The 17698-nt window shown below is 43.2% G+C and overlaps 1 protein-coding gene across 1 annotated transcript in view; it reads left to right on the plus strand.

The window, feature by feature from the left end:
• The window catches only part of NDUFA9 (NADH:ubiquinone oxidoreductase subunit A9), a 205827-nt gene that overhangs the window by 10743 nt on the left and 177386 nt on the right, over positions 1–17698 (plus strand). Inside the window, exon 2 of the mRNA XM_085652600.1 lies at positions 16451–16621. Within this exon, the coding sequence (XP_085508726.1) occupies positions 16451–16621 (171 nt within the window). The remainder of the gene's footprint in view (positions 1–16450; positions 16622–17698) is intronic.

The raw sequence follows: 17698 nt of genomic DNA on the forward strand, positions 1-17698 counted from the left end.
CGGAAGTCCGGGAAAATCGAGCAGTACATTCCACCCTTGACTTCAGTCTATTATATATATACTAAACGGAACTAACATCTGTGGAAGAATAATATGAAACAAAACTAACTGATCTATGTCTAGTACCAGATGTGCAGAATTGAAGCAGTGAAGGGATACACTGAATAAAACAACAGATAGAAATTAAAACAACAAGAGCAATCAAAATGCCACCTAATGTGTGGCGTAGCATATTCATGTCTGGCAACCAGTTAAAGAGCCAGTCAAACCAGCTCTGATCAATGTGTTTCCTAACTTCATTAGTTAGGTCATGCAATTTATCTATGTGTGCACGAATGGATTGTGTATAATCAGATAAGTTAAAACAGCAGAGACCTTCGAAATCTGAACAACCATGTCCATGTTTAAGCAAAAGATAATCAATGGCTGCTCTATTTTGCAAAATGGCCCTACGTTCACCCTGGGCGTCTAATAGCAAGTCAGACAAGACTGTAGAAGTATGATTAATAGATTTGACCATCCAGCAAGCCATTTTCCCAATGGATTTAGCATTATAAACCGCCAAAGCAGGGACACCAATAATTGAAACAGCTAGACTAAGGTATTCAGACTTGGAATATAAATGCAAAGATGAGTCACAATCCTCCTGTAACGTAGTTGTATCTCGGAGCACACGAGAGTTGGCATTTGGATGTGATGAGAACATAAGTAAACTGAGTCTAGTAATGGCACACGGGCCTCCGGAAATGTTCGCAGGGACATAGGGCCAGGAAGTATTACCACATGAGAAAAGCCATCCGGCAGGTAGCAATATTGCACGATAGTGACTGGGAGTAACTACCAAACTATTGCAAGTCATATTGTTCTGGACTGAAGCACATGTGGTCGGTGTCCTCTGGAAACACAGAGTTCGTTCATGAGATGTGAGAACAGTGGCGCCTCTTAACTTGAGACGTAGACATTCAGAAATTGCATTAGGATTACATGTGAGGAAAAAGCATAGATCACCTTGTGTAATGTTATACGTAGTTATTTGGGATTGGATGGGAAGTTGCTCATTCGGCAGTTCAGTACATAGAGGACAATATGCATGGGTAGCAAAATCACCCAGAATAATATTCGGACGAGCCTTTGAAACGTTAAAGATGCTTATTAACGTCTCCAGCGAGGCGGGGACAGCAACTAGGCACGTCGCTAAGATATCGTGCACAGATCTCATCGGTGTCAAACAGAAGTGAGGGGCATCAGTTACTCTTTTCGCCAGCAGTGTCCAAAAGTTCGATGACGAGTCCCACGCATTGAAGGAACGCAACACTCTGGTTCCCAATTCATCCCGGGTTAATGGGATCCCTTCTCTCTCTCCGAAGTAGACCGAACGGTGTCCAGTACCGACACATCCTGCAGCAACAATCCAAAGAATGATCTGAAAAAGAACCAAACACAGGCATTAATCATTCTCGTAAATAACATTTATCAGCTGGGACAGCTTCCCAGCTATCTTTCCCTGGCCTCATAACCAAAATGGTATTATCCTGACCGGTGGCAATAACCTCTGCTTGTTCAGGGGGATTCTTAGGCGATTGCACCCAAATCTTGGCTCCAGGGTTATCCGTAGAGCCAAAGCCTTTCTGGCCTCGTACAGTTAGCAAAGTTGGGGCAGTGCCTTTCATTATTTCACCACTGAAAACAGGCATAATGAGTAATTGAGCCACTCGGTCGGTGCGGTGTATCAGCAAGTCATTCTCACTGCTATTTAGCAGAAGTACCTTAATCTCTCCCTGATAGTCGCTGTCAATTACCCCTCCAAGTACCTGGATGCCTTTTACAGCCAGCCCCGATCTAGGGGCGATCAATCCAAAATTCCCCGGTGGTATATGAATACCAACACCGGTAGCAATGATGACCCGATTTTTGCTTTCCAGAACGGTGTCATCCATAGCATGCAAATCTAAGCCTGCCGACCCTGGGGTCGCTCTGCATGGAGCCAGAGCTCCGGAAGTAATTTCCCAATACATCACAGTTTCATTAATTACATTAGGCATAGTCTCAACCTTTGGGGGGAACAAACGCATAAGTGGAGATTCAGCATTTAAAAAAGGACGATTATTCAGGATTAATAGTGCTTGGGGTAAAAAGTCTCGCCAATTTTTATACTTGTCATCTGTTAATTTACGTAGCTGATCCTTTAACAGGCCATTCAATCTCTCCACCAGGCCCGAGGCCTGCGGGTAGTAAGGTATATGAAAGATCCACTCAATATTGTTTTCCACACAGAATTCCTGTACCAATCTTCCACGAAAATGGGATGCATTATCAGATTGAATTTGGAATGGCACACCATAATACATCATAATCAATTCTAATGTTTTTATGGTATTCAATTGAGTGGCTTGCTTACATGGAAGAGCTACCAGCAAGCCACTATATGTATCGACAATTGTGCAAACATATTGACAATTTCTGCTCATGGGAAGGGGTCCGATGTAATCAATCTGCCAGATTTGAGCGGGCAATTTCCCGCGATGTAAATGACCTCTAACAATTTGGGGTACTTTACGCTGTCTGATATGCTGACAGACGGGACAATGTAGAATAACATTTTTGATTAGGTCCAGGGGAATATAAATTCCTCTATCAGCAGCCCACCTGCTAGTGGCTTTCTCTCCAAAGTGTCCTGCCTTCTGGTGTGCCCATTTCGCCAATCCCGCAATATCAGGATCTTGTCTGTCCACCACTGCCTCAGCAATTTTAGATTTCTCATCTGCAATGTTATGGAAAAATTTGTCAAGAGAATCTATGGGGGTGTGAGCATCCACATGGAAGATGGTAACAGTACTCTGTGGGAGCATTTCCCAAATCTCTTGCCATAACTCTTTTCCCCATAACTCTTTGGAGTGTAACCTCCAATTATGGGAATGCCAGGTCGGTAACCAAACGGCCAGTCCATTGGCAGTGGACCAGGAGTCGGTGAAAATATGGCATACACCAGGTAACTCCTGTTTCAAAACTTGATAAACGGCATAGAGCTCTGCGAACTGACTACTCTTCCCTTCACCAGTTGTGCTCAACAGTTTCTGTGTGATTGGATTATAAGACACCGCCTTCCAGTGCCGTGTAGTTCCAATAAATTTTGCTGACCCATCTGTGAACCACACATGGTTCCTGTCCTCGACGGACAAATCATCAAAAGGTTTACCCCACTTGACAGGAGACTCCTGTTCTAAAGGTACAGAACACTCACTCTCAGTCTCAGTCGATGGTGCTTGCGCCACTTGCTCATGTAAAGACGCAACTCCTTTCGGACCCACACGTGCCCTGTCTTGTATGTACCATTTCCATTTAATCACACTCGCCTCCTGAGCATGCCCAATTCGATGAGTTTTTGGTGAACTCAAAACCCACTGCATAATAGGAATTTCAGGACGCAAGAATATGTCATGTCCCAATGTTAATTGCTCGGTATCCACCAAAGCCCAATAACAAGCAAGTAGCTGTTTCTCAAAGGGTGTATAACGCTCACCAGCATCAGGTAGCTTTTTGGTCCAAAACCCTAATGGTACTTTGCACCTGCCTTGTTTCTGCCACAGACTCCAGTTTGCATAAGGGCCTTGCACAGACACATTCAAATCCACATCACCATCACGTACAGGCCAAAGATCCATAGCATGTTGAATTGCCTCTTTTGCTAGACTAAATGCATCTTGTTGTTGCTTACCCCATTCAAATGCATTCTTTTTACGTGTAACACGGTACAACGGGGCCAATATTTGACTCAAATGAGGAATATGCTGGCGCCAAAAACCAAATAAACCAATGAAGCTCTGGGCTTCCTTCCTATTCCTCGGAACCGAAAAATCAAGAATCTTCTGTTTAACTTGAGGGATCACCTCGCGGTGTCCCTCATGCCAATTAATACCTAAAAATTTTACAGCTTGGGACGGACCTTGTAATTTGTCCGGATTGATCTCCCAACCTTTCCCATGCAGACACTCAATGACTCTATCTAATTGTGTCTGAACATCCTCTTGTGTTTCGCCTTGGATCAAAACATCATCAATATAATGACATATCTGAATTTTGGGATGAACTGGTACCTCAGTCAAGTGTTCTGCCACCAGCCGGTGACAGATCGTAGGGCTATGCACATAGCCCTGAGGAAGACTTCTGAACGTCATCTGACGCCCGTTCCACGTAAAACTGAACTGTTCCTGACACTCAGGGGCAATTGGAATAGAAAAGAAAGCATTAGCAATATCGATGGACGCATACCATGTACCTGGATGTGTTTGGATTCTTTCAATCAGGGTGATAACATCCGGTACTGCAGCAGTCAAAGAGGGCGTGTGTTTGTTCAATTCTCGATAATCAACAGTCATGCGCCAAGAATTATCACTTTTACGCACCGGCCAAACAGGATTATTCCAAGCAGAAGTAACTGGAGTTATAACGCCTGCATCAACCAACTCCTGAATGGTGGTACTAATCTCTTCATGACCACCCGGAATACGATACTGCTTCTGACAAACCACTTTGGTCGCCTGGGGAACTTGTATGGGGGGCATCCTTAAACGACCAACCCGTATAGGTCTGGACGAGATATAATGCGTCGTTCCAAATTGGTAACACCCATCATCAAGATGCAATGTCATTCCCTTCAAAATATCAATTCCAATTATGAATTCTAGAAGTGGCACCACTAATACAGAATATTCCTTTCTAGGGATTCTACCTATTCTCATTTCAAGCAAAGTTTGAACTGCAGGGGTTTCCTTTCCTCCTAATCCGGTAATAGTGAAAGGCTGCCCTGTAAATTTCTTTGATTTTCCATGAATAAGAGTGGCCTCCGCTCCTGTATCAACTAATGCTCGGGCCCTTTGGATATTACGATGTCTCCAAAAAATATCAATATCTACATAGGGTCTATTATCTCTGTGAGCCCATCTGTGTACCGGAGCTTGACCTATTTCCTAGTCATTCTTACTGCATTCTGTGTACCAGGACAAATCAGGATAAAGACTCTCACGTTTTTTAGGTATCGGTACTTCTTGTTCATATCCATCTCTATTACGAAATGGATTCCTGTCCTCTGCATTGCACTGCGAGTTTCGATCGGCCAAACTATATCTATCCTCCCTCCTTCTCAGCTCAGGGGATTGATCCCTATCATCTCTACGTCCGCTGTAAGCATGATCATTTCTCCCCCTTTCCTTTTCCCCCTCTCTCTCCCTGTCCCGCTCACGACGGGGGGACAGATCACGTACAGGACGCCGATCATCACGACGATCAGAGCGCCGACGGCGGTCATCATCACCGCTATCATCAGAACAACCACGATCACACTCAGTCGTTCGAACACGCCGGGCACCCTCCTTCCGATCTAAGCCCCGTTTGCGAAACATCTCCCACAAACGAGCAGTAGTCTCACCATCAATGTCCTCCCGACGCACACCATCAGCCAAAAGACCAGTAAAGATATCACGTCTAGTAAACTTATATTCACCAGGAGTACGGGTGTCAGGCCGGGACTGACGTTCAGGTTTAAACCACTCACCCAACTCACCGAGTTGGCGTACCGACTCCAACACCGTAGATAGTACATTACCAGTCTGGTTAATCAACAAAGTCATCATGACCTGCTTGTAGGCAACAGGAGAAGAGCGAATGATACGATTCCGCACAGAAGAAGTCAACATCCCATCAAGCAATCTGTCAGCAGTGCCCAGAAAAATAGCCGTTTTCATCACTTCCTCCTTAAGACGTTGCGCAGCATCACGCAAGGTATACCACGGCTTGTCATTGACAGGCCAGTCAGATTCAGTAGGATACTTCAAATTACAACCCTCAGTCGCCAATTGGAGCAAAGAAATCTGACCACCACCATTATAGTTACGAAAATGATCTTGTACAGTAGAATCCAAACTCAAAGAACAAAACTTCAAACAATCGCCAGTGTCCAACATAATACCAGCAGCGCCTAGTTCATAAAGGCGCACCATCCATGTGAGCAAAGCCTCACCAGTCCGCTGCCGAAAGCGCTGCAAAATATCACTAATTTCTTGTTGGGTAAAATCTTCCAAACAGTCCAAAGAAACACCCTGCGGAGCATTGGGAGACTGCTGCAACTTCCGACGAAAAACCGGATGCGCAGAAACCACGGGACGAGCATCACAAGGAGCCCGAGCAGTACTAGTAGAGGGACAATCAGTGGAAGAAGTATCGATCCCGCCCGAAGAACGAGCGCAATCACGGGGTGCACCATCAGAGGTGCGAGAAGTAGACTTACTTCCATGACGGGAACGAGAAAACTCCTGCATAGCACATTCCTCACCCGAGGAACAAGACGTAGTCGAGTCCCAGATATTACCATCCCATTCATCAGGATTCCAATCCAGTCCAGCCTTCGCCACGGCCAGGCGCACCTTACGCGACGAAACCCGACCACGCCTGTTCTTGTACTTGTAACGAGCAATCCGCACAGCCGCCCTTTCAGCAACCGTTTGGTAAGTGTCAAGTTTGTCGGAAAGCAACTTGTTTTGACAGCGCAATAAAGTATTGGAATTCTGAACCTCAACAAAGTGCGATTCCGCATCCTTAAGAGAGATCTGCAATTTCAGCAACCTCTCATGCAAAATCCGATACGCAGATAGAACAACCCAACCTCTGCGCCCCAAAGCGGGAACTTCCTCACCCTTCAAGACAGGTGCCGTCTGTAAACAAGTAATCACGTCCGCCGGTTCCGCCGACTCCAAAGAAGAGTTCCAATTTTCACTCAAACCAGTAGAGTCAGCCCACTCTCGGGCCAAGGCACCATAAGGCGTTGAATCCCATCCGGGAATATCAACGGACAATTTAAGAGTAGATTTAGATTTCCTAGAAAACATCGCGAAAAAGAAAGAAAAAGAAACGCAGAGAAAAGAAAGGAAGAGAGAAAGAAAGAGAAAGAAAAAGTATACACGCAAAATACAAAAAAAAGAAAATCACGCACACGCCGAAAGCAAACACAAGACAACCACAACGCACACAGGTTACGTAAACAGTTCGTGACGCCAAATGTTCTGCTTGGGTTTTCGGATCGGGTGGAACCCGCTCTACAGAGCCCTTCTGACCCAAAACAGAACGTTACCCCCTCCCTAGGTTCTTTTTACACCCAAATAACCACATATATACGTACCACCTAAGGACAGGGAATTCCTATTATATATATATATATATATATATATATATCAAGACCTCACAGCCTCGCAATCTCAGCAACCACAGTCTCGCGGCCTTAGGCAGACCCAGAATCTCCTACCCATTCGGCAGCGACACACACACGATCTCGCGACCTCAGTCAGGTCCAGAATCTCCTACCCATTCGGCAGCGGCACACAAAGTCTCGCGACCTGGGTCAGGTCCAGAATCTCCTACCCATTCGGCAGCGACACACACACGATCTCGCGACCTCAGTCAGGTCCAGAATCTCCTACCCATTCGGCAGCGACACACTCACGATCTCGCGGCCTCAGTCAGACCCAGAATCTCCTACCCATCCGGTAGCAACACACAAAGTCTCGCGACCTGGGTCAGGTCCAGAATCTCCTACCCATTCGGCAGCGACACACACAAAGTCTCGCGACCTGGGTCAGGTCCAGAATCTCCTACCCATTCGGCAGCGACACACTCACGATCTCGCGGCCTCAGTCAGACCCAGAATCTCCTACCCATCCGGTAGCAACACACAAAGTCTCGCGACCTGGGTTAGGTCCAGAATCTCCTACCCATTCGGCAGCCTTAGCACGAGCTCATCCTATTAGTACACGACAGGGGAATTGGGACTATATATCAGATCACACAAAGACTATTAGTTGAGCACAACCTGTTCTCTAGTTCGAGGGGCTTGTTTTCCCCCTCATCCAGTTACCACTTACCTGACCAGGATTAACCTCTGTTCGTTTTAAGGCAACTCTGACTAAAGAATAGGCTATCCTCCTATACAAAAGTACACAACACATGCTAACGTACAATAAGCTAAATACTTTATTTAAATGCCACATGCACATTTACGGAACACATCATACATATATAACCTGCAAGGAAAGTAAAAGATTAAGTTATACACTTCAAAGAAAAAGGGATCGACTTCACCTTGAGGGTACGTCGCCTGTACTCAATGGTCATCTAGGTTCCCTTCTCGTCTATGCCTCGGCTTAGCCTGGAAGTCACCCCTCTGCAGTTGTGGGTCTGCTCCCTTCTCCCTCTCCGAATCACTGGAACCTCGTCCTTATCGGCTACTCTCTCCTCTTTGGATTCAAGTTCATCATCAGTCTTCCCTGGAATAAGTAATAGCTCTTCTGCTAACGGCCAGATGCCGCCTATGGTCTAGAAGCAAGTGCCCTTATCTCACTCAGACTTTCACTAATATAGAAGTGCATTCCCTCATGGAAATTTCCAGCTCGAAACCTGCCGCCCACCAAATTCCTGTACCTCCCCGTACCAAGGACACTTTCCCAGCCGGCCGGCCTGATGTAGTGTCTTCGGCATGAAGAAAAATACAATCCTTCGATAAGGGCCGGCCTGAACCGGTTCTCTCCGAGCGAATAACACCTCATAACTAAAACATCCCCCTCCCTCTGGAAAGGTCCCGGGCTGCCGGAGCAGAAAGAAAGATGGAGTCTCTCCCGTTTGAGGCCTACCAGGCCTGAATTCAACACAGCTCCATGAAACAACCTCACTATAGGGCAAATTATCCTCAAGGCTAACGAATCTATCCCCTAGGCTATGTGTGTAGGCCCTGAGCTAAGGGTAGGAGCACGGGATGGTGTCACAAATGTCTAATAGATAGGCCCTACTCACTACTCCAGTCCTTAGACTCGGATGGAAAGAGACTGAAGTCATATGGATTGCTCTGCAACACCGGAAGGCCGGGAAAATCGAGCAGTACACATTGTTACTGATAATGGGACACACTTTGTTTCACAAAAGATGTGTTCTTTTCTCAAAACCCATGATATTTCTCACTTTAAGGTTGCCTTGTATTCTCCTTCATCCAACGGTTTGGTTGAGAGGAGCAATCGAATAATCAAGGAGGGCATTCAGACTGCAATATCTGCTTGATTAGACCCTTTGTCTTTCGTACATGATAAAGTCTGGTCATATAACACCACTCCACATACCACCACTGGCATTGCACCTTTTACTTTGCTTAGAAAAAGAAAAGTGCATACACATCTCAATCCCAGTTGGTTACATAAAGATGATAGTGTTTCATTTAAGTCTGATTCCCTCCAAGAATATGTTAAAGTAAAACAGAATGGCATAAAATCACGCTTTAATGCTGGCAAACACTCCTTAGATCAACCCTTGAAAAGAGGGGATTGGGTACTCATCAAAAATAAAAAAAAAATGCCGAAAGGGCAATCAAAATTCTCTTCTCCAACGTTAATTATACACGTCAGTAGAGGTTCTGCCCTTCTTGATAACAAAGGATGGTGGAATAAGAGAGCCCTTGTTAAGGTATCTCCCCTTCAGGCCGATGTCATTAGACAACATACCTCTTCAGAATCAGAACATTGTGACTGGTTTGATTCACGAGAAACCTTCTTCCATTTCGGTACCATCTGAAACACAAATCACTCAACCCATTGTTACTGACAATTGTGCTGTTTCCATACCTCTTTCGAGTTGCGTTTTGGAACCACCTGAAAGTCAACTCACTCAATCCATTGCCTCTGACCCTTTGCCATTGTCTTCGGAAATTGAAATTGTGCAACCCAGTGCTACGGAGAGTGGTGAATTGTCCGAGGCAACGGCAAAAAGAACATCACGTCTCAGCTCAGACAAATTTCTTGTAGAGTGAGAGATTTTTTTTTGGAATAAATGATATGTTTAAGTACTTATTTTGTTGCCCTTTAAAGAGGGGAAGGTGTTATAGAGTTGCATTACAGTGTTTTAATGTGTGTTGTGAGTCGCGTGCTATCACGCGACTCGTGCTGTTTTCTTTCATGTCTTTATTAGCATTCCAGAGCGTTGCTTTCCAATCGTGAAGATTCCTCCCGAACGCCACTCTGGACGTTGGATTCTTCGCGGTTGGATGGCTCCGGTCGTGGGTGCATTACTTCTACAATAAACCATGTATTTCGACTCAATTTCCTTGTCGAGCTTTTAACAACTTTAAAGTTCGCAGGGCTATAATGAAATGCCTGTAGCTGGGACAGATGTTAAGAAGAGGGAGTCAGCATAGAGGAAATTATGAGCTCCGATTACTTGCAGGTTACAAACACGGCATGTCACTCTGTGAGGAACAAGCAAGCCGGAGCGGTATGCAGGGGCAGACAGAAGGACACGTTGCTCCGAGGGAGTAGTCAGCCGGAAAACAAGCAGTGGAGAGCCAGAGTTAGCATGCAGGCAGGAACTGTAGGAAGAAACTGGGAGGCAGCAGAATCTGCAGTCAGGAAGTGGCACTTTGGAAATGAGGGCGACCGGTGGGAGGTCACTGGTGGGGCTCGTAGTGCCAGATAAGTTGAGCTGCTGCTTCTCGGTTTTTGTAACTTGAGGTAGCTTAATCTTGAGATTACTTGAAAGTTGAAGCTTTTCCAAATCGTCGCCAAATGTAATATTAAGTTAAGTGGTCCAGCCTTGGTAGTTTTCATGTAGGTTTATTAGGTATAAAGTTGTATAATAGAAGATCCCCACCAGGAGCGGTCTGTATCTGCTCAGCCCATTCTGCAACTGACTAAATCATACCAACATTCTAACCTTCAACATTCTAATATAAACACATCCTGGTTGAGCAGCATACTACACCTGTGTCCATCGTGCTGACTAATACGCTTGCCTGTATTGACATTCATGTTATTTCTCTTCTTCTTTTTGTACACTTCCACGGTACTTATTTCCTGAAAGTCCTCTTTTGGACTTCCCCACATTTCTTCTTTAACCACCCATGACCAGTTTACACTTAGGTTTCCATACCCTCAACATCTCAAAAGGTTACACACCCAAGATTTTGTTGGTGTAGTAGTCCTAAAAGTAAACAACGTAACCTGCAAACCTTTACTCAAATGACTTCTACATTTTACTGCCAATTGTGCGGATTCCTCAATAGCTATTTTAAACCTTTGCACCTGTCCATTGTATTCTAAATGGAGTATACTAATTGTTTTGTATTTAATGCCGCACTTCATGCTCAATCTTACTCACGAATTGCAGCCCGTTATCAGATGCAATTTCTTCTGCAATCCCCTCTCAGCAAAAAATATCATCTAAAAATTAATTTCCAGCATCAGATATTCTCTTTCCACCGTTTTTTATTTCTGGCCAGTTTGTGAAATAATCCTTGAGCACAATCCCAAAATGCTTCTGTCTTGAAACAGAAAAATGACCAATCACAACCGTGCCTAAGTTCGGCCAGGGTCCATTTGGCATCCCCATTCTTCACCGACTTGTCACTCTGCCTACACAGACCACTTTCACGGACCAAGGCCAGGCTGGGAACCCAAAGCAGCCCTGGAAATTTTGACAGACAAGCCCCTGGGAGGAGGACCGAGGTTGTGCTAGTGTGAAGCACTGCTACTTTTCTTGCTGAGGGCCGATATTGCAACACCACTGCAAAACCGACCCCAGTAACAAAAACTGGCCCCCAATCTCCTGGGAAAAAAGCCCAATGCCTGCAATGGCTAGTCCAGCCCTTTCAAGCACTAGTTTAGCTACCATTGAATCCATCAATGCTCATCAGTAATACTCACGGTGCACCTTTTGGTACTTGACATACCCAAATGACCATCAAGGACACGATTCAACAACTTAAGACAATAGTATTATTTTATCACCCCTTACCAATAGTTCTGGCCAGTTTTGTTATTAAAGATCACTTACAACTAGGTGATATCATATTTACCAGAGGTTTGTGATTTATTTGTAGTGTAAATCTTGTCCCCTCTAAAACCATTCAGAAATGCTCAGCTGCCCAAGCACATGCAAGCATTTCTGTATAACGGAATATATTTGCTCCTCTGGTTTCCACGTTCTGGATCCATGCAATACCAACTACTCTTTTCTCTTGCTTCTCTGTACAAGTTCTGTTCCAACACCCCAGCTGCTTGCTTCCACACTCATTATACATTATTTCCCTATGACAAATACAGGATTGAACAATCTCCCTCTTACATTCTTAAAATGAGTGGTTTTGACATTCCAAATGAAATTCAATAAACATGTCTGTGGTTCCACTTTATTTGCATAATGCTCAACACATTTTGCGACTTCCCTGGTTTTTAGTTTTCAGAAATTTCTTGGGTTGGTTGATTGCCCTGGATGATGGCTGGGCCCAAATATCGCAGCTACCCACATCGCCACTAAGGGTATATCTGAAAGGTAAAATCTTCATTAGACCATATGAATTGATACATAGGCGATACACAATGATAAAATATTTTTAACTGTAGCTCTGTTGGTGGTTCTTGGCATTGCATGTTTTGGAAACCAACAAACACTGTATATCTTTGCAATCAGAAGAGTCTAACTGACGTAGCTTAAATTACTGTATTAAATTGGGTGTTGGGGCAAAATATTACAGATAAAAAACGTCACTTATTTCTCTTTTTTTCCTTACTTATGGTCATTAGTTTTTAATCGCAACAATACGTTTTCTTCAGGAAAAGCAATTTACACTAATCACCCGTTCTGAATCCCAAATTTTGTTAATTTTTCAGAATTGTATAGCTTTCTGGGTTCGGTCATGGGTATCACAACAATTTACACCATAAACTGAACCCTGCCTGTTCCTGAAATCCAGGAAGAGGTTTATATTAGCACATCAAGCCTTTTGTTGATGTCCTTTTTTATATAGAAAAAACTTACACTTTCTTGCTTAGCGTTATTTCCCTTTTTGTTCTTCCCATAATCCTTGATTCCCCCAAAACTGCTATATTCTTGGATCCCTCCAGGGCTATGCATTTACCCTGGGTACCAATATCAATCAAAAGGTACCAATGGAATCTCTGACGTGGGTAAAAGGGATGCAGATTTGACCTAAATATGTTTGTGGGAAAAAGGTTATGACTGCTTGATCATGAACTGCCCCAAATAGCAACAAGCATTTGCAATGCAATAGGTCTCGCATTTGTGAGAGTTTAAGCTATTGCATTGTAAATAACAATGCTTTTTATTTATGTTTTAAAAATCAACAAGTAAATAAAAGGCATTGTCATTTACAATGCCAATAGCTCAAACTCTAGTAAATGCGAGACCTATTGCATTGCAAATGCTTGTTCTTGCTTGCTCCAGGGCCCCTGACATTCCTGCTACACTTCTGTTACAGTTAGAGTAGTGCAAAGCGGGATGTGTGCACATGATTCTGAGAGCGGGTCCTGGTCACAGGACACGCCTTTCGACCAACCCCTGCTGTGCATGCCCACAGCTGCACACTCAGATGTTTGGACACAATAAAGTAGTGAAACGTGTATTATAAAAAAAAAACAAAAGTTCATTGCAACCATTGGCAATGGTAAGTTGTGATGTCTTCTGCTCATAAGACATTAAAGTATATTTTTTTTAAAACTCTGAATATGCCCCTAAAAGTGAAGTTATGGTTACTAAGCAAAATTGAAAATACCCCCGAAATTGACCTGTTATTGAGAACTATAAATGGCTCCCCCGCGAGGTAAACCAAAACTCACACTCTAAAGGCAAAATTAAAAGTAGGCCTCAACAATTCAGCATCATTAAATAAAAGTGCATTTCACCACAAAGAAATCATACTCCATCCATAGCGATAACGTCAATGTTAAGGTGCCATGTAGTGTCATGGGTGAGGTCATGCGCATTGCATTTAGGGTGTGACTTATGTTCTTCTCAGCTAACCATAACTGGCCAATTTCAGAGATGTTTTAGTTTTGTTTAATAACCATAACGTCAAGTGTGGATCTTTCAAGGACATGTTTTAAACATATGTTGATACCTTCCGAACAGAACAAACCATATTTTACCATTGCTGAAGATTTTTCAGTGAATACATACATGCACTTTCATGTATGCTCAAGGAAATTTATCATAACTATTAGTCCTAAACAACCATCTGTAAAATATGATCGCCAACCATAAACCTGTTTATTCCTAGTTGGGTGTCCTGTGATTCCTTTATTCCAGTTTCAAATGCCTTCCTAAAGCGCTTCAGGTAGGCTTTCTCCTGCATCATTAGACATGTTTATCGTCTGCTGCTCAATGCAGTCCATATTCCTTCCATCTTTCTACCCATTCATTGCGGGTGTTGGTTAGAAACAAAGCTTGGAGGATCAGTAATGACAAAGTGGGTCATTTACATCATATCAACAATTCAAAAAGAGGGAGACACAGCTGATTGTTTAGGAGACACTGCCCGTACCCTTACATCGTGACACTATTTGCATCTTTCTCCTGGGATCATTAAATTAAAAAAAAATGCATGTATGATCCGTACTGAGACTCAGTAAACCTGCCACTTCTTCTACATTTGTCTTGATTCCAGAGAGGAAGTTACTCAATATGGTATGGAACCAGTGCTTTAGCTTTATATGTCCACATGATGCGTACAGCTGTGTCGATTAAAATGCATGCTGCAAGAATCCGTACATAATGTGAGGGTCATAGGTTTGAACATAGCTGGCAGGGCGGCTAAAAGTGAGAGAACGTGCACGGTAAAGCAATGCAGCGATGTGGAAGTTATGAGTTTGACACCTGGCAAGGCAGACTAGGCCTGCCATCCTTCGGAGGTGAGATCATTTTGTACCACAAATTCGGTAAGTGTAACATTTGCTATTTTCAACACATTGAAGCGAGTGATGGGTGGCGCAAAGCACTATGTAAAATTAAATGACTTCTAATCTTAAGTGTGCAACGAGCTTCCATTCATATTAGTTAAACTCCCTGGATTAAGAATGCACCTATATTGAGTGTAAATATAGACTTGATACCTATTATTTAACTCGAAACATTTCTTGGCACAGAATCCCTTGAACGTCTATGGTTACAAAAAGCGAGTGTGATAATGTCAAAGAAGCACGCAGTTTATGTTCAACAAGCAAACCCTTACAGTGAAGAAAAAGTCCTGCTCACCCCAAAACACTCTACCACCACCCTCCATCACACATAATCGCCCCTCACCACAAACAGCAGGTTCTTGACCCAAACTCCCTGCCAAAAATGTACACCTAGACAGCATGTGTTGCTCATTAATTGGCCTATTTTCAAGCCTCAATATAAACATGCCTTGCTTTAGGCTCCATATGGTTGTCATTGTAGAACGCGCGAGTCATGTTTTTCCCCAAAATGCACAAAACCTCTCTTGATCACCAAATAATGTTGATTTAAGAGCTACTGTACAAGAGCACTCTAATCTGTGAATCCAGATAAAACGAGCTCAGACTTATTCGTAACACTTCAAAAGCTCAGCAGTCAATTAGGCGAAGGTTTGCAAACGGTGCTTCAGTCTGACCTCATGTTTATTGACTTATGAAAGCGCTTTGGCAGCTCGCACTGGAGGTTTCCACCACTCAGACCAGAGTCGGAGATATTTATTATAGCGCCCCGATTAAATGAACAGCAATTAGAGACCGAACAGCAATTACTTCAGAGTAAAATGCGCACGAGAAATGTAAAAATAAGGACACTGGATACATGAAACAACGGAGAATGCTACCTTAAAAGGGTTTTTGAACAATTCTAAGTTAGGATTCATGACCTGGGATGCATACTTCAGCCACAAGACAGCGGCTCACTTTCTAAAAACATCAACGAGAGTCGGACTGCGCGCGCATCACAGAGGAGTGGGGTAGCGCAGCAGCGAGGTGAACGCGCGCTGCTGCGCGTGCTAGCCACGGATGGGAATGGGCGTTGCAAAGGCGGGACATGCGCCCGCCTTTGCCCAATTGCGTGGCTTTAAAAAAAAAAAAACACGCTAAAGCCAATGCCTGCCTCGAAAGCAAAACCACACGCACGGGTGTGTGGTCAGCTTTCAAAACCCCCTTACAAGAGGTCTCGCGCTGCGCGAGCAGTGCTCCGCACTGCAATGCTAGGCGCAAGACCTAAAAAGGAGGGAAAGGGCTCAGCAGTGGAGGTGGGATGGGGAGGTGTTGGAGGAAGCTTCGGTTCTTGAGGATTTAATGTGTTGTTGATATTACATTTGAGCGAAAATAACTGGCATGCTGAAAGGAGCTAGTTAGTTTGGTTATCTGATTCTGTTTTTTAATTACTTATATATGTGTGGGGGTATAGTTTCTTCTGCTGTTAAAGCAATATTTTGTTCAATAAAAGCTCTGTAGTGTGCACAGTACTTTGGGATGTGAAGTGTACAGGAAGAGGTTGTGGGTCAATTCTAAAACATTACGGCTAGGGTATGTTTGAGAGTTTGCCCTTTTGATCTACTCAATTGTTAATTGGATTCTTTCCATTTGTCTTCTTTTATCCTATTAATTATTGATTTTGCTTTATATAGGGACAGGAAGTGCACTTGCAGTGAGATATGTTCCCATAGCATTGCAGCAGCGGAAGATTCACCATGCTGTTGTACCTAAAGGAAAAGGTGGTCGATCTTCAGTCAGTGGCACAGTTGCAACAGTCTTTGGAGCAACAGGATTTTTGGGCCGATATGTTGTCAACAGACTTGGTAAGGTTTCTTCTTTTATTTAATAAAATATATAATTGTACATCTGGGATTTTAACCCCACGTAGACCACACCTCCACTCTATCTTCTTTAAACGCAGGCAGTGCTTTGCAAGCAAAGTCTGACTTTGTGTGTCCTGCTTGATTTTATTTTTGGTTTGCTTGTACTCCAATTTAATGAGACTTTTTGACTTGTGCAAAAATTACACATATACTGTAGTCCCTTAACCCCATGTCCTTGTTTCTTTTTCTTTTCTATTAAACTGACATTTGGTTCAATGGCATTTCTTCTTCAGAGGCTGACATTCTGAATATTTTGTTTTAGTAAGTGTTAACCCAGTAGAAAAAACTGGTGGCAAGGTAGTTTGCGAGTCTGTTGCTGCATTATCCTGTTTTTCCCTGTTCCTAGTCTTCTCCCTATTTACAGATATTCTTAACATACATTGACTGCTTTGTAAAATATATTTACATTCACCAGGCTTTATTCTCTGCTTGTAAAGCAGCTGGTAAATTCTTACACTTTTAAGGTACCAGAATTATAAGGTAATATATATGTAGGTGATTTTATTTTGCATTTGAATATTCCTAAATACGTTACCGCTAGAGTATTCAAAATGTATTTTACTTCGTATAAATTAACACGATTGATGCTTGGGCAATCCTTTAGACTTAATTATATTATTTTCAAAACTCAGAGTTGGCAACAGACGATGCTCTCCTTTAGTCTCCTGCTGAAAAGATGTTTCTTATAACTCTCTGTAAACCTAGCACTTCATGTTTTAGTCTGCTAACTCCACTTCAGGGGAAGTGATAATATGAGAAAATTCTAGGTAAACAAGTATAGTAGGTACTGAATCAATTTTATTAAGTTCAAAAGGCAGAATTAGCAGCAGTTTGTCACTGTAAACCAAGCCTAATTTTATCATAATGTTTAGGGACAATTCTAATATATAGCTCTCTTGCAATAACAAGTGTGGAACTTAATTTTTATTATTTTTATTAACAACATTAAATTGATTAGACAAAAGGATTGTGTTGTTGCTGACTTTCTGTTCTTTCATTCTTCTAACACAGTTAAAT

The sequence above is a fragment of the Triturus cristatus genome, chromosome 4_1, assembly GCF_964204655.1.
Source record: "Triturus cristatus chromosome 4_1, aTriCri1.1, whole genome shotgun sequence".
NCBI lineage: Eukaryota > Metazoa > Chordata > Amphibia > Caudata > Salamandridae > Triturus > Triturus cristatus.